The sequence below is a fragment of the Glycine max genome, chromosome 4 (genome assembly GCF_000004515.6).
Source record: "Glycine max cultivar Williams 82 chromosome 4, Glycine_max_v4.0, whole genome shotgun sequence".
Taxonomy (NCBI): Eukaryota; Viridiplantae; Streptophyta; class Magnoliopsida; order Fabales; family Fabaceae; genus Glycine; species Glycine max.
In genome coordinates, this window is record NC_016091.4 from 32,813,192 (window position 1) to 32,831,624 (window position 18,433).

The 18,433-nt window shown below is 36.9% G+C and overlaps 2 protein-coding genes across 2 annotated transcripts; one reads left to right on the plus strand and one right to left on the minus strand.

Moving 5' to 3' along the window:
- The first annotated feature begins 2,337 nt into the window (after positions 1-2,337).
- On the plus strand, positions 2,338-13,054 carry LOC102668631 (protein MAIN-LIKE 2-like). The gene is made up of 4 exons (XM_041014653.1): positions 2,338-2,400; positions 11,752-11,949; positions 12,045-12,662; positions 12,785-13,054. The coding sequence occupies exons 1-4, from the start codon at positions 2,338-2,340 to the stop codon at positions 13,052-13,054; spliced, it is 1,149 nt and encodes a 382-aa protein (XP_040870587.1).
- Positions 13,055-14,857: 1,803 nt separating this feature from the next.
- Positions 14,858-15,525, minus strand: LOC102668771 (uncharacterized). Its single transcript, XM_006579147.3, has 2 exons — positions 15,133-15,525; positions 14,858-15,058 (listed from the first exon to the last, which is right to left on the minus strand). Exons 1-2 carry the CDS (start codon positions 15,523-15,525, stop codon positions 14,858-14,860), a joined length of 594 nt encoding a protein of 197 aa, XP_006579210.1.
- Positions 15,526-18,433: the final 2,908 nt, after the last annotated feature.

Consider the following 18,433-nt stretch of genomic DNA (forward strand, 5'->3'; position numbering starts at 1 on the left):
CCCCATTAAGCCCTAATGCTCAAACTTCCATGCACTTGTGATTAAAGTTCGCAAAACTTGTTTTCTAATTTTCAAAAGTTGTAGAAATCCATTTTACACAAAATTTATATTGAACTCTAGGTTTTCAAACATGAGGAAATCATTTCCATGGTCAAAATCCATAAAAACTGAGCCCCTAAGTGCAGTTCGTGCAAAAGAGAGAGAATTTCACTGAAAAAGGGTAAAACTTGAAGTTGTGATTCCATAAGCTATAATAACTCAAATGGGGTATATTTCATGTCTAGCCCAAGGTTTGTGGACCTAGTGCATTCAATTTTGAGGTCCATAAATACAGATTCCAACCTCAAATTTAGAAATTTCAAAAATAGAGGGTTATTCATACATAACTTGCCCTAAATCAAAATTTCATTTCCAAATGTTGCACAACTCCAAAAGAGACATATCATATAAGCTTTTGTAGGTTTTGGGGGTGAAGGAATTCATTTTTGTGCCCATAATTCACAAATAATGCACGAATCTTTCATAGGGTCACAACACAGAGTTACAGATTCCACATTAACACATACAAAAGCACAACATAAATGAAGTTTAACTTCTCACAAATCAAGCATAGGTTCCAAGAGACCAAGTACTCCTCCCTTACCTCTTGATTGGCACAAAAAAAAGAAAAGGAATGAGTAGGAGATGGGTTGAACTCTTGAGCACTACCTAGAGCATAAACATGAAAATTCAAGAGAAGAACATGAGGGTTCTAGTGATTAGAGAAGAGAAAAATGAAGAAAAGCATGAGAAAGTGCTTAGAAACTCACCTAGAGCCTCTACCCTTCACTTCACACACACACACACACACACACACACACACACTCCAAGTTAGCTCAAGAGAGAAGAAGACTCTCTCTCTTCTATCTCCAAAATCGACAGACCAATAATGAGGGAGAGAGGAATGCTTCTCCCTCTTTTATATGGTCCCTAGGTTTATGAGGAGGGCCCACATATAATTCATTCTAGGTTTTTAGACCCCTTAATGATCCTAAACCTTCTATTTAGTTCTTAATTAAGTTCTAACTTCCAAGTTGATCCTAGGGTAGTTAATTCACTTATTAATTCCCTTTATTAGATCTAACTAAAAAAAATTAGAGTGAGTGAAAATTTAATTATCCTCTTTCTTATTAACTAGACTAATTATTCCTCATGCCTAAGCACATTAGTGCTCCAAATTTTCATTAATTAGCCTAAATCTCTTATTTTTAGCCTAAAGAACTCCTATTTACAAAACTCCATTAACGAAGAAATTCCCTTACTTTGACCCTTTTAGGTTGCCATTGACTTTTGTTGACCGACAACTTGACAAAGTATTTCTACTTATCACTTTTTCCTAGAATCAATGCTTAAAATCGTGTTTACTTAGCAATCCAATGATGGTCTTATCTTTTATATTAATTATTTCACTAAAGATAATGCTACCACATTGTATATCACAGCAAACACAAACTATTTTTACCCTGAACTTTTCAATCTAGAAAATTAGGATGTTACATGATAACTATGCTCTAAGGTTTTCCTAACAATGGGAATTTAGTTAGCTTACATACATGAAGTCTTAGATTCAAATCACATTGTCTTAATTGTAAAACAAATGAAAAAGAAATTTCCCATTTTCATATATACCATTCCTTTTGTTACTTGAATATGAAGAACATGTGAGAATCAATATCCTTATTTGTCACAATCTTGCTTGCCTCAAAGAGGATTACTAAAAAATCCTTGGTGAACTATTTTCAACTCACTAAAGCAAACAACTTAAGAACATCCTCCAAACAAGAAACTACAACAACCAATTTTTTAATCAAGGCAAATCCATTGTAAGAAGGTGATATAACAAAATGAGCTAATGACCAATTCTCATGGCTCAAGGTTTTAAGAAATTGTTAAAGCTTCCAAGTATGAAGTAGCAAAAAATCATCAATCAAACCACCAACGAAAATGACTTGCACTTGCAATCACTAGTCTTAAAAGCAACGTGAATAGGATTGAGGTTTTAGCTGAAAAAAACCCCTCAGAACATGTTCTAAAAATTAAGCCACCTTCTTAGGAGGTTCCTTATTCTCATGGTGAGAAGAGGACGAAGGTGAGTTCTTCAAACCCAACTTGTCATGAAACTAACACTGACGCTGGGAGTGGTGCATGGAGGAGTTAGGGATTAAGGTGAGGAAAAGGTATTGCATGACAAAGACATTGGGAGTGGTGGTGTCATGTTTGTGGAAGAAGGGGTGGAATAAGTTTCCAACGACAGAGTGAGCAAGGTTGTAGGTGAGGCAAGGAGTGAGGACAGTAGCGATGACGGAGGTGGACATGGTTGATCTAACCACCGATGTTAGGGTGAAGTGCGACGGTGTAACAGTGAGGGAGTTAGTTTTCCATGGCCTACATGTGATGTTGGGTTATTTGAAGGATTTATAAGGAACAAGAAATGTGGAGGTGGAGATGGTGGTGGAGGTGGTGTTGTGTGCGCACCTGAGGTAATGGTGGTGTGGTTGGAGGTGTGGTTTTGTAGAAAGAGGTTTCCACACTTCCTAGAGGTGGCAGTGGTTAAAGAGGTGTTGCCCAAGACTTTCGCGAGGAAGATTTAGAAGTTGTTATCGCTTTGTACAAAAAGGATGCAATTGTTGGGTTTTGGGTTGGTTGTTTAAGTGAAGAAGGTGTCCATCTATAGAGTTGGTCATTATGTCAAGGTATCACACTCCAGGCTTGATACGTAGGAGGATTATGTAGGAGAACAATGCTTTTAGAAAGGTTGTCAAACTCATGTTTCTATGTAAACTCGACTTGTAGAATCGATTCGTAAACTCGTAAGAGTTTACTCAATATAAAAAATATATTAATATTCCTATATATAAAATCATAAATAAATATTTCAACCCTAAAATAAATCAAAATAACAAACTTTAACAATAATTCAATAAACTAACATAGTTCATACAATACAAAACATAAGTTCTTAAAATAAAAGCATTTAAAAAATAGAAAAGGAAAAGAGGAAAACCTAGTCATGGCATAGCACTTTTGGTCATGGCCATGTGCTTCACCGTCGTCGAGGATGAAAAGAGAATAGAGAAGACAACAACACTATAGAGATGAAAACTGAAGAAATTCCCTCTGACCACCAGTCCACCACGTACTTCACCATCGTCTATTTCAAAGAAACTCCCTGCGGCCACCATGCACTCACACGTCGCCTTCACTGTCGTAGAGAAGTCATCGCTAGATGGAGTGAGGAAACATGGTCAACCAATTAATGGAGTGAGCGAACTCAGGGAAGCAAGAAGCAAACAATGCAATGAGAAGTGAGGAGGAAGAAAGAAAAGGATTTTAGAGTGCAAAACGACGTTGTTTCCGTTTATATCAAAGTCTATGTTAACTTGCCTGAGTCTATGCAAACTCGCCATTCTACTCACGATTTGACTTGTGGAGGCAATGCGGAATCGTAAACTCATGATTTTACGAGTTAAATCCCGATTTTGGTAACCATGCCTTTTAAAGCATTGTTAGGTGGAGATGACAATGTTAAAGTACATAGGAGGAGTATGTCAGACGAGATTGTGAATGTCAGAGTGTAGAGAAAAATGATCTATGGGTGAAGGGGCCTAGCTTTTGTCCAACGGATAAAAGGGTAAAAGATACAAGGGGCAATAAAGGAGATATAACTCAACACTCAATGGACTCAGCAATCAGCAGGGGCTATAGATTCACGTGGATATGTTGATGGAAAGTCTGATCATGCCATAGACACTTGTCAAAAGGAGTTCAAATGGCTTGCCGGAAAAAAAAAAATAACACAGGGAAAGTAGTTTTGCATGTGATAGCACATGCTTGTGGGATGAGGCTTGCTATATACAACACATGTTGATATTTTGTGTTTTGTTAGATGTAGAGAGGTTGAAACAACTTGCATGTTGTTTGGTTCTTTTTCATGGTGACATAGATGGGCAGGGATACATAGGACTCTTCTATGTATATATGGGTATATCTTGTACCTTTTTATTATAATTATAATATAAAGTATTTATTATGCCGATAAAAAAACAAAACTAACACTAACATTGCTAAAGAAAATTTGAGGGTTGTTACAAAGGATTCAATGCCATGCATGTGGCCTTTAGCAATATTATTTTTTTGTCTAACACTTAGTAAAAATGTTGCTAAAAGTTTTTTGCAACATTTAAAAAATGTCACAAAACATATTAGTAACATTTATTTATATTTGACTTTTTTTAAATGTTGCCAAAAGCTTTTAGAAACATTTTTACTAAGTATTTGGCAAAAGAAATGCTATTAAAGATCACATGTGTAATAGTGATTCAAGAATCAGGTTCAAAGATCATGAATTGAATAATAAGAAAGGTTCCTGGGTAGTAATAATAAGGAGTGATGTTAAAAATCCATCTATGGAGAAAAATAGAACCAAAAGTATTAAAGAAGAATAAAGAGTTCAATGGAATTTTTCTTGGTGAAAAAACAAAATGGAAAAAAAATGAAGTAAAAAAAGAAAAAAAAAAGTTGAAACAATGACAAAAATATTCCTAAGATGATTATTATATTTGTGATCTCATGCTATGAATCATGGTTGGGCAAAAGAAATAATTGGAGAAAAAAATTAAAAAATAGAAGTGTATTGAAATGAGAATGATTGATTACATCAACAAATTTAACATAGCTTATATAAAAATAGGAAACTAATTAACTACTAACTAATTTTCACTTAATTATATCTCTAATGACTACATAATTTACTCAGATTTAAACACTTTTAGTGGACATTTGGTAGTAGAAATTTTTTCATATCCGAAAAACATATTTCTAGAAAAGTCGATTCCTGGGAATCATGATTCTTAAAAATGTGTAAAATATATTTGATTAGTCTTAATATATTTTCAGAAAATTAAAGATTTATGTAAAATATGTAACTAATATTTTCCTTCCACTCAAGAAAGTTAGATTCATGCCCCCCTCTTTACAAATGTTTTTGTGGGAAAGTGAGCTAAAATTGATTTACGACAATTATACTTTTCTATCAATTTTTTTTATTAATTACATACGAAATATGAAAATGATAGTTTTTCACTTTAAGATTTATGAAAAAGTAAAAACTCTCCCATTACTGAACTCTCCTTTAAGGAAAAGAGCATTTTTACCCTTATAAACAATTGAACTTAATTGGAACCGACGGTTAACACAATGGAGAATTCATGATCCAATCCCTCTTGGAGAGCAAGATTGCACGAGACTTCTCCGCGGAGAGAGCATTTACTACTTAATGACCAGAATAGAACTAAAGGAGTGAGGGGACAAGGTGAAATCACCAACTTCAATTTCCAGCTTAAGTTAACGTGTACAGCATTGTTTATCCTTGCCTTCTTCCTATAAAGATCCTTATATAAAGCATAGCCTTTACTGAAAAAGGCGTCAAGGACTCCATTTACCGTTCCAAAAGAGCATTCTCTGAGAAAAATAAATAGTATCTTCGAAGCAAGTGCTATATGCTCACATGGCTAGGTGTTACTTTTTCTTTTTGGTTAGATTATGTATGACCATTAATTATTTATAGCTTTCCAATTTTCTATCGCTTGGGCCCTAGGCGGGGTAAATTAAATGTGAATCTAACCATTTATCTTATGTTCACACCACTTAAATTTTTTAATAAAACTAGTTTAATTTCTGTGTAAAGCATTCTCATATCAACGCGTTTAAAATCTTTTATGAAATGTTCTAATGTGGAAAGTGATTTAAAAAGAAAATAACAAAGAAATCACAGGGACTAGATACATATTTGAGTTTTTCATCTTGAATCATTCTATGCACTTTCGGAGTGATACAACACTCAACATATTTAGAGGCTAGGCTTTTGTTTCATTGGGAATTTGGGATAATACAACTTTCCAAAATCAGGAACCGTTTTCCAATAGCAATTAAGGAATATTATTTGGAATGCAATGGTGACCTTTGTTTTGGAGGTTTTCATTAAGCTAGAACCTAGTCCACATGTACTGAATTATCTTATCACCTCTTTCTTTTCTTTTATATCACTTTACACATCAAAACTATTCATTTTCGTACAAAGATTGAAGTGTTATTTATTTGGAACGGTCGTAAAAGACTAATCCTTGCATTTGCAAAGACGTATTCACAATTGGCTGAATGAATGCACAAGTAACATACATTTCTTTCAACGGTGATATCAATGTAGAAACAACATCACTGTTCTGGCTAAATTATTTAATGTCTTTCATATATAATAGTCACAAAAAATCCTCTATTCCTTATTTTACCTGTGCTAGATGAGCATGGTAGAGCTGATAACTCCTCCATATCCTAATTTTATCATTAAATGTATGTTTAGTTCTTGATATCTTTTTAAGTCTAAATCACAAGTATTTATTTACTAATATATGATTTATTGCTAATTTAAGATTTACTATTATAAATTTTTTTAAATTAGCGTTGATAGATATGTAATTTGGGAATCAACACATGCATCAACCTTTCCCTAATCCACATAATTAGAGGTTTTGTAGATTTGGGCCGAAAGGCCTACTATTGTGTGTCAAAACACAGATCACCTACTACTAAATGCATTTTTGGTTTCACATATGAAATCCTCCTTTAAAGCAAAATCACATCAAAAGTGATGAAAAGACATCTAATAGTTGTGTTGGAAATTCACGTTTAACGGTTTCTAATGTGTTTCCAAACACATAAGTGTGTTAAAGAATACATCTTACGTTTAAGAATCCTGTTTTGCACTTTTCAAGGCAATTTCCAATTTCCTAGGCAACAAACATGACCAGAGTAAATGGACCTGGCTTCTCTGCTGTCCCTTTTCCAGTTGGGGTGTTGCTAGGTGCACCCAGCAAAATTGCTGGTGCACCCAACAATTCAATGAAGTACCAAAAATACCCTTCATTTAAAAAATAAAAGTAACGTAATTAAAAAAAAAAACACTTCTTCTTCCGCGCCTGTTTCTTCTTCCCCTTGCTTCCACGCTTGTTTCTTCTTCCCCGTGCACCCAACAATCTCCATTCGTGCTTCTTCTTCCCCGATATTGGCTTATTCCCTTCTTCCTCCGCGCCCTCATTTCCTTCTCCATTTCAAATTTGGTTCCCTTCATTTGAAGTTGTTGTTCCCTTCATCTGAAGTTGGCATCCTCCATTGAAGTTGTTTTTCGTGTCTTCGCCATCAAGGTTAGTCTTCTAACCTCCTCGTATCTGTTTGAATGGCGTAAATGGCCGTAGGAACCTTAGGATAGACGACATTAGTGACCTGTGGTGGTGGAGGTTGAAGACGAAGGTTCTTCCGTGAGAAGAACCTTCTTCCGCGCGTCTGAAAGTGGCTTCTGGGAACTATAGCGGAAGAAGGTGTTCTTCCGCGGGGTCATGCGGAAGAAGTGTGGAAGGTTCTTCCGCAGATTCCTGCAGAAGAAGGTTCTGCAGGATCTTCCGTGTGATCCAACGAAAGAAGGTTCTGCAGGATCTTCCGCGTGATCCAACAGAAGAAGGTTCTGCAGGATCTTCCGCGTGATCCAGCGGAAGAATGTTATCTTCTGCGGATCCCGCGGAAGATCCTGCAGAACCTTCTTCCGCAGGCTACATTTTGTTGTCGCGGAAGAACTTGCGGAAGCTTCTTCCGCAGGGTATATTTTCTTCTCGTGGAAGATCCTGCGGAAGTTCTTCCGCGGATCATGTTTTGCTGTGTATTTTGTTTTTTTTTTGCTCTTTTTTTAGATTATACCTGATTTTGTTCATATTATTAGCTAGTTTGTGTTATTTAGTTGCTATTAAAAATTGCGTTTGTATGTAAATTGAAATTATATTTGGTGTGATTTATATATGCATTAGGATGTCTAAATTGAATTGTTAGGATGTCTAAATGACTGTGTCCCTGTTGTTGCCTTTCCAAACATTTGTGGACAAAATTATAAAGACTCCACTAAACCTAAAATTTTACAACTGTGAATGTTAAAGATAGGTACCTTTTGTACAAAGCTTAAACCTCATACAAGGGCATATACTATAGACTATCACAATGTGCTTATTATATGTATGATTGGAAGTTCAAAACATAAATTTCAGTCTAAAAAACTGAGTGTTAGGGGAAGAAGAACTCCTCAAATGGAGACACGCCATTAATTATATTTTCAGTACTTGATTCTAAATTTTTGTTAGTGACATTCTATATTCTAATCCCCCCCACATATATCAGGTAAATGTGCATATGTGTACTTTGGTTAAATATTACTGACATCAATTCACGCATGACAACATAATGTAATGACAATTAAAAGTTATTAACACAAGTGATTTGATAGTTGAATCTTTTTAATTAAGATCTGGAGTTTGATCTTTGACTTGATCATTAAATCACAATTAAAAGTATAATTTATCTTAAAGTGGATTAACGAGGTGAAACAAAGATAAATTGATTTCTAAAATAAGATGTCTTAAATACTTAATGGGAATTCTTTTGATATTGAAAACAAATTTTTCTAATCTGATACCTACACAATCTAAGCACTGTTATAAGCATGAGAATTCAAAGCTAATACCATATGAGATAAGTAGAAACTGGTGAATCACAAACATGCCCATCCAATTGATTACACGCACCTTACCCATCCAATTGAGTGAAACAACATAAACTAAATTGTATTAGTCGTGAAATGATACATTTGGACACAGTGGCATTAGAATTAGATATGAAGATATATCCTTGTTAACAAAAGGCCCTACAAATTTTTCAACCATACATGCAAATAGAGGTTTGAAAACTTAATTTGACCAAATTAATAAGAAACATACAAAACATGTGTTTGAACAAATTTGTAATGACAAAGCTATGTTACCAATTATTTGAATATTTAATTTGACCGAAAAAAATAAATGTTCTTCATGATTTCAGATCATGGTTAGAACACGAGGTTTAGGTCGTGCGTTAGGAGCAGGTAAAGGTAGAGGCATTAGTGAGGATGCGCATGAGGCTGATGTTCCTCGGCGTCGTAGGCCTACTGCTTCAGCACGTAGGCAACGGGTTCGTCTGCGTGAGGACGTCACAGAGAGACCTGAGGATGTGCCTCAGTTGCATGTGTGGCACCCTCTACCCCTCACATATATATTAATAAAGGAATAAAAATTCAAATATTAATTAAAAGTATTTTTAAAACATATTTAAATACAAGCCTTTCAAATGGGTAAAAGGCTCACATTCACTTTTCTAACATTATCATAAAATTTTTCTAAATAAATAATAAATTCACTTCGGCTCAAAGAAGGTCATCTAAGTTTCATACAATTAATATAGAACCTATATCCTAATGTCACATCCTATCAGAGCGTGGTGTTCTCATGTCCTCTAGCATGAGGTTCTTCATTGTCATCCACCTATTCATCTGCTTCCCCGAACACAAAGTTCAAGATCATCACAGGATCCAAACACAAACAGCAAACCGGGAGTGAGTTATCACATTTCTAACTACTAGAGAGAAACAACACAACATATAGTAGCCAAATACAATTTACTTAGCATATCTCACACTATTTCATCACTTTTTCATTCATCAATCACACTTTTCAATCATCAATCACAATACACAAGAATCACACACTCCGATCAAGACATAATAACACATCAATTTCATAATAAACAATTAGCAAGTGTATGCAACAGTTATGCTAAGACTCAAGCCTATATACAATGTGGTACCATGTCAGTGAAAAACCTCGTCGGGTGCCTAGGAGTACATGACAAGACAAACCACACAATAGTAAGTCAAGTCACTCTCACTAGATAATATCATATGGAGACCAGTCAGGGTCACAGTGTTTTGCGAGAATGCTCCAACCATATGGGATCAACATAGGCTTAAAGGAGCACTCAAACCGTGTGACCCGCAAGGCCTACACTCCGAAGAGTCCGTCAGGGCCTCTCCCTCCTGATTCAGGTCCAACCCAGAAAACATTTTAGCACACAGACTCTATTTATGAACTGTACAAAACACACGACTCCTCAATTGTTCTCAAAATAATTTTAACTCGTCGCCCTTTAAGGGTCTTATCATTAACTCGTCACCCTTAAAGGGACTTAACATTAACTCGTCGCCCAAAAAGGGACTTAGCATCAACTCGCCGCCCTAAAAGGGACTTAACATCAACTCGTCGCCCTAAAAGGGACTTAGCATTAACTCGTCGCCCTTGAAAGGACTTATGATCGTGTGGTTGTACAATTCATAGTTCACAACTCAATGCACATATATATCTCAATCATATACATACTCAATTTATCACATACACTTAATCTCAATCACAATGGTATAATCTCAATTTAACATGTTATCACACCTCATGAATCATATACACTTTACCTATGAACTATGCAATACACACATCTACTCAATTGTTTTCAAAATCATTTTAAAGGGTCTTACAATTGTGTGATTGCATAGTTCATAGGTCACAACTCAATACACACATCTCATCTCAATACACACATCTCATCTCAATACACATGTATTTCATCATCCGTCACATGTTCAATTTATCGCATACTCACAGTTTGAATCATCATTTCATAACCTCAACATAACAATTTATACAAAAGATTTTATAACAACATGGAATGTAAAACCTCTGAAATAGTTCCTCACAATTGTATCAAAATCAATTAATCAAAACCATTGGTTAACACAAAGACATCAAGAGCACTCAAGTTTATCAATCAATTCTCATCAGGACATCAATTAATACATAGAACACAATAATATTGTATTCATAATCATAAAGAAAAATTATAATTCAATAAACATCCCAAAATACACCCAAATTTAGTTCTCTAAGGATCCCTACGCATGTTCATTCTAACTCTCAATTGCGATAAACTCATCCCTTACCTTTGAGCGGACTCACGTGTCTTCAGCTAGCGATAGTAACATCTCTAGCGGTTCCCTGAGATTCCTTCAGTTATTCTTTTGACTGCTCCGATAGAATTCCCAAACGTCAGAGAGACGGAGAAGAGATTGAAACCTCCACTTGTACTGTCTTCATGCGATTCCTTATTCTCCCTCCGCGAATATTATTTCAAAATTCCCAACGGTGGAAGTGTGCGCAATTGAATTTAGAACAACATATCCAAATTTCACAACAATCCAACGGTTAACGAAATGGGAATTGTAGTTTTACCAAGACAGCTCTGGGTTTCTGCAGGAAAGAAAAATGCTACAATGCGAGAGACATTTCTCTTAGCTCAGATGTGATATCAAAATTATCAACGGTGAGAATGCTCGGAAATGGATTTCGAACATGCTGTTTAAATTTCACGACGATCCAACGGTGAATAAGTCTAAGATCGTCATTTTTCTGAGACAAGTTTGATGGTCTGCGGGAAAAAGAGAGGGTTTTGGGAGAGGAAGACAGAAAAAACGAAATTGGTAGGCAGAAGAGGCTGAGAAGTCAGTCTGAAAACTGACCTAGCATGTCGCTATTTATAACTAGGGGTATTCACGACCTATTATTTACTTTATTTATTTATTTTTATTATTTTATAAAAAAAGAAACTCTATTTTTTCTCCATCAAATGAATAATAAAATACCCTTCTTATTTTCTCTCAAACCATTATTTTATTATAACTATTTTTCTTTATTTATTTAATTATAAAATATCATTATTCTCTAAAATTTAATAAACGAAAAAAATGGGATGTTACAGCATGAGGATGTTCCTCATGTGTCTGATGCCACCCCAGAGATGACAGGCGCCGCCGATGCTGTTCAGACAGAGGGAGTGGCTATTGATGGGAGCTTGGGGTCACCTGTTGCAGATGAGGGATTCCCCAGTGGACCACGCGACCCATCGATTTTGACCGATTTTGCTGAGCATGCCGCACACAGCATCTGGAGTGGACAGGTACGTAGTTTTTAATGTTGACTAATTACATAAAAATTATTTGTAGTTGGATTGTTTTTTATATGCACGTTATTATAAATTGTTATTCAATTTAGGAACGACCCGATCCGAAGTTGGTCTCCCACGGTAGAAAAGTAGATAAAATTGGGAGACCAACGCCTGAGATCGAAGGGTTGATTGCTGACACCGGATTGAGTCCACTGATCAGGTGTTCTGTTATCACCACTGATCCTGGACTCATATCCGCCTTCGTCGAGAGGTGGCATCGCGAGACTAGCACGTTCCACCTGCCAGTAGGCGAGTTGACGATCACGTTGGATGGCGTGGCGTCACTCCTACACGTTCCCATCACTGGCGCGTTGCATACGTTCGAGCCGCTGGTTACTTCAGACGCCATTGGTCTACTGATGGAGCTTCTTGAGGTCAATCATGAGGAGCTTACATTTGAGACCCGACAGGCTGGTGGGCCTCATGTCCGATTGGGGTGGCTTCGGGACTTGTATGAGAGCCAGTGCAGGGCCAGACGATGGGTTGTAGCAGCCTGCACGTATCTGCTCCACTTGGTGGGTTGTACTCTTTTCACCAACAAGAGTTCAACCCATGTACATGTCATGCACCTGGAGGCTTTTAGGGACCTGGCCCGGGCAGGGGGATTCGCTTGGGGAGCAGCTGTATTAGTCCACATGTACGAGCATCTGAACGACGCATCGCAGGCCTCTACACGGCAGCTGGGCGGTTATATTACACTTCTCTAGGTACGTATTATCACTGATAATTTAAATTGAAGTAGCATTGAATCTCTTTTTTTTTATTGATGTTGACTATGTGTTTGTAGTGCTGGATATACGAGCACTTTCCTACAGTGCATACATCCGTCGTTCATGATGCTTATGATAAGGGGAGCCCACAGGCATGCAAATGGCTTACGGGTAAGGCTCATATGACGGGGATCAAGGGAGACCCGTATCAGAGACGTTTGGATGCCCTGACTGTGACTGACATGTGCTGGATGCCCTATGGTGAGCACCGGGGAGTCAAGGGCTTTGACTTGATATCGTCGTACACCGGCCAGCTCAGATGGGGTCAGATTGTGGTGTACGTTTGACCTGAGCGGGTTCTTCGACAGTTTGGCTACCTTCAGATGGTCCCTCCGCCGCCGGTTTGTGATTCTTTGACGGGTGATGATATAGATGACCGGTAGCTGCATTTTTCAGACCATTTGGTGCCTTCAGGGGAGCTCTGTGTAATTCCTGGACAGGTGGCGTCAGACTAAATGGAGTGGTTTTTTCGGATATCGCACCCATTCATCACGCGGACCGAGGAGACTGTTGCACCGAGACATCCGCCTCCCCCTCATTATGAGGAGTTCGTCGAGCCACCCATCCCCGAGGTTTCAGTCGTGACCGATCTCCCTACGCATTCAGTGGTAAGCATAACTTCTGTAGTTTTTCATAATTTAAATTTTTTAAAGATGTGATACTGACTTTGTTATTTTGGCTGTGACAGGTTCACTGCAAAGGATGTCAAGGGATGGCTGAGGATTTAGGAGCGATTGCTGAGGATTTTGAGCGGGTCATCAACCTCAGGATGGTCATTGAGGGCATTGACTTACATGACATCATGACTCGTTGTCTGAAGAGAGTTAGAGGTAACGTCGCAGATGGAAGTCTTAGGCTGCGCCAGAGACGCCGCATAGATTAGGATTTATATTTTTATTGTACTTAAATTATTAATTTTTGTATTTGTTTATGTATGTCATAAAACACATTTACTTACATCATTTATGATTTATGTTTGTCTCTCTATAAATATATGGTTTGAAATTTAAATATAAACCACACACATGAATCACATTTATAATGGTATTTGAATATATAAAATAAAGAAGATAAAATAATTTAACAAGGAGATAATATTAGGAAAAGAAAAAAAATTGTCATGTTGAAAATAATGTTATTCCACTCATTCAAATATGGAAATAAAAAATAAAAATTATGACATGACAATTTTATTAAAGAAAAAAATATGTAAAATAAACTTATTGTCATGTTGGAAAAAATATGTTAAAGTAATACAATGTTATGGTCACTAAGAAACTTTAAAAAAATAATCAAAACATGTCTATTTTTTTGTTTTCAGTACATCTAGTTTTTTTAGAAGAAAAATTGATGAAAAACCATTTTGAAAGTGAGGTAAAATTAATTTATCCAAATTTGCTTTGTTATTAAAATTTAATTTGTAATTTAAATGTTAAAATTTATAACTATTCTGAAATTATATATTTTAACCATATATATACGTACAGTAAAGAATAAAAAAGTTGGTTTTGGGCCTTTTAGAAACATGCCTAAGTACCCCTGTTCGGGCTTTTTTTAAAATTATGTGGGAGCCGCTTGAGACTGTCTAGGGCCGCTATTTGGCATGTTTGCACGTCAAGGAACAAAAAAAAAAATAAAAGCAGCGCCCCGTTCCATCGAATCGCACCTCAAACCGAGGCACCAAAAATAAAAAAGTTGGTTTTCGGCCTGTTAGAAACATATAACTAGCATCAATTCAACACAAATATAACAATTTGACACACTAACACTTGTTCACGGAACAATTCATTAATTACATGAACATAAATCCAATGTAAATATAGATACATAAATATTACAAGTTCAGTGTCCGCTTAGGTCTACATGCGTTGTATTAATTGTCATTAGGCTTAAGTATTGCTGCATTCTACCTACATATGCAGTTGGCCATTGTTTTGCCTCCGGATACGCATTGCTTGACCACAACAACGTCATAGGCGGTAAGGGACAACGATCTTTCAGATAAACCTATTGTAAGTGAAATTACAATAATAACTTAAACAAACAAACCAACTCATTCAATAATTGAAATTATTTGAGTAAACGAATTTTCAATGGACCTGAACAAAATGACTACCAAACACATAACCGACGCATATCATGCAGTGCACAACAGAATCGGCCGGTGGTCGACTTCTGAGAGGAAAATATGTGAAGCTCTGTTGTCGTGACAATGATACAAGGATTACATTATATCTTGACGCAATTACATATCCCATATCCGTTATATCCATCCATTTGTCCATACTAACCTAAATCACAAAACAAATACACGTGTCACTCATGTAAACATTATTTATATAAATAAAAAGCATAAAACACATACCTTGGATAACCCATCCACGTGTAGGGACAACCTCAGCTGTTCATATCTCTCCGTGCCACCAAAGATCTTTATGTAGTCTTGCGACCATTTGCCAAGTTCTTTAATCAATTCGTTACGCATCATGGCCCAACACTCTTCTCCCATACCTAACAAAGCGGAAACTGACCGATATCCACAATTACCATCCGCTTTCACATCAACAACATCCTCAATGAAACCATGCATAAATGGCGGAAATTGATCCAGCATGGGGATCATCCTTGCTGGCTTCGATGGTTCAAAAGATGATGCACTGGGTCTGACTGAGGTGTTGCTGTTTTGAATCGAATGATAAGCATCAACATACTCCCAATAAGATGGATCACGCTTTGTCGATCTTTCACTTCTTTTCATTACCTTTTCGGGGCATCTTTCGTCTTAACCTTTGTTGGAGGAGGGCACATAGAGGTCTCATCGGGAAACGCGAATTCTCAGAGTTTACTCTTGAAGGTAACTTTCCCGTAAACATCAAGTTCCTCAAATCTTTTATGTATTCTATCAATCTCTTCCTTGATGCTCACTTCGGCCTCACATAGCCCCTGGTCTGAAAAATTAGGTCTCCTCCAGTACATATGGACTGCATCCAGTGGGATGCTGCCACCATCATACCTTTGTAGCTCGCATGCACAAGGAAGACCTAGCGTGGTTCTCAAGACACACCCACAAGAAGACAGATTGTCTTTCAAATGACGTACACGCTCAAACTCAACCTAAATTTCATTTAAAGCGTACCTTGACACCATTCCTAGAAGCCTCTTGTATAAGGTTTTCTTAAAAACATGACCAACGACATGCGTACTTGTTTCGAATGATGCTCTAATTTCAGTGTGTTGCAGCGTCATCATGTTGTTCATTGCATCCCAAACACTATAGAGGTCTCTAACGCTATTCTGTAATACCCTTTACAAAGACCAATGAGCATATTTAACCCTACATTTAAAACACACAACAGAGAAGACAAATTAATAACAATAATGTTCCAAACAATCATTAAAAGAAACTTGACTAAAATAATAAAACATTTAAATACCTATTTGTTGTTGTGTTGCCTAGGTGCATCACCTTATTTGTCCAGGCCAAGATAAATTTCTCCTTGTGTGGGACAATCCATGTCTCACATACGTAGTCAACGAACATTGGCCATGGGGAACACGCTACTTGAAACCTTTGAAGGTGTTCAGGGAACTCCTGTTCCGAAGGACAATCTACCAGGTTATCCCAACTATCCATTACGTAGTCCCAGGCATTCTTCTGACCAATTAGCGATTTGCACTTTGCCTTCACATTCTTGTCCATGTGAAACCTGCACAACAAATTCGTACACTCCAGAAACACAACTTTCACAGCATTCATCAGGGCTAGGTCTCTGTCTATGACAATAACAACAGGAAGGCGATCATTTCTTAAAAAAAGGCCTCAAAACCGTTTCAATGCCCATACAAGATTGTTCACGCGCTCACCCTCCAGATATGCAGACCCAGCAGAGAAAGTCATCCCGGTTGGTGTCACCCCCACAATGTCAAGCAATGGGAGCCTGTACCTATTTTTTTTGTAGGTACTGTCTATCAAAAAAACAAGATTACATGTGTTACATAACTTAACTACATCTGGGTGACACCAAAACAAATCACGCACCACATCTTCATCCTTCAATCTATGCCAATGAATGTATTGGTCACGTTCAAGGAGCCTCATTAGGTGTTTCATTTCAGTGTCATCTCCTCTGATTGAAGAACGATATGCACTTCTTGCATTGTAGATTTGTTTGATTGTGGTGCAACTGCTGCTGTTGTGCTCCTTCAACGTTAGTAGGATGTTTCTTGGTTTCACATTCGACTTCGTCATATCAGCAATGATATTCTTCTCATCATTTGTCAATCTCCCAGCATATGGATGTCCAACTAAGGTCTTCGCCAATTCATGGTTGTGAATCCCACATATCAGTTTCACCGCCCAACCTTCACCTCCATGCACTGGTTTTCCATGAATCAAAAAGGGACAACCACATTTTCTAGTGCCTGTGTCTCTTCTAACAAATTCTTTCTTCCTACACTTGTACTTACCGCTCCTTTCACACCCAATTGACACAAATGAAGTTCTTCCTCTGCTACCAGTATATGTATCAGACCTCATAATTACTGCAACAAAACCGTTTTCATGGGCAACCATTCGAGCCCACTTCAAAACATCTTCTCGGGTTGCAAAGACCTAGGACACAACCACGACATATTAATTTTTACACAAATCATACATTAGATCAAACAATTAAAACTGATCGACATGATTACCTGAGAAGTATTAAAAGCATCTGAACAATCAACATGTGCTTCATTCACACCACAATCTTCTTCATCTTGAAAATCCATATCAACTTCTTCGGACATCGCACTGTAATATGCCCATTGATCTTCGTCCATCTTAATTCAAAATATAACTATCACCTAATTCAACATTCAACTAAATAATTTGAACAATACAACAACCCAAAAAAATTTACAAACTATGAATATCAAACTAATTCAACATTTGACAACCTCACACAAATATTTAATCTACATATACATCAATATTTTAACAACAACCAAATTCAACTTTTAATTACATAATTTAAAAATTATAACCTACAAAGCTCATTTAACCAAAAAATACTTCAACCTAGGCAAAAAAAATCAGCACTTCAACCAACAAATATATTTTTATGTTTCACATAAATTACAAATAGAATTAACCAAAATAACATTCAAAATAATCTTAAAACTAAAAAATCATAAAACGAATTACTACACGGAAGAAGGTTTCTTCCGCAGTTGTAATGTCAGGTGTAATTTAAACAACGAAAGAAACCTTCTTCCGTGGAGTCTCGCGGAAGACGTCTTCTGCGAGACTCCACAGAAGAAGTTTTTTTCTTCCGCAGTAATGTCATCGCCGGAAGAAAATTTCTTGGATCGAATCTGAAACGCTTACACCATTCTACTACCAAAAATAAACAATCAACCATAGAAAAGCAGCTATGTACCTTAGTTGACAAATATCACACCAAAGCAGAACACAAGCACAATCAGCACGGACAAATATCGCACAGCACAAGCACCAGAATGGAGAAAACGCAGGAGAGAACGCAGAAAGCAACCATGAAATAAAAAAAACAGCTTTTTATAAAAGAAAAATGTTCAGGGGCATTTTTGGGTTTTTTAAAAATTGTTGGGTGCCCCTAGCAATTCCCTTCCAGTTGTCTCTGTGCTGCTCCTTGAAAATCACACAG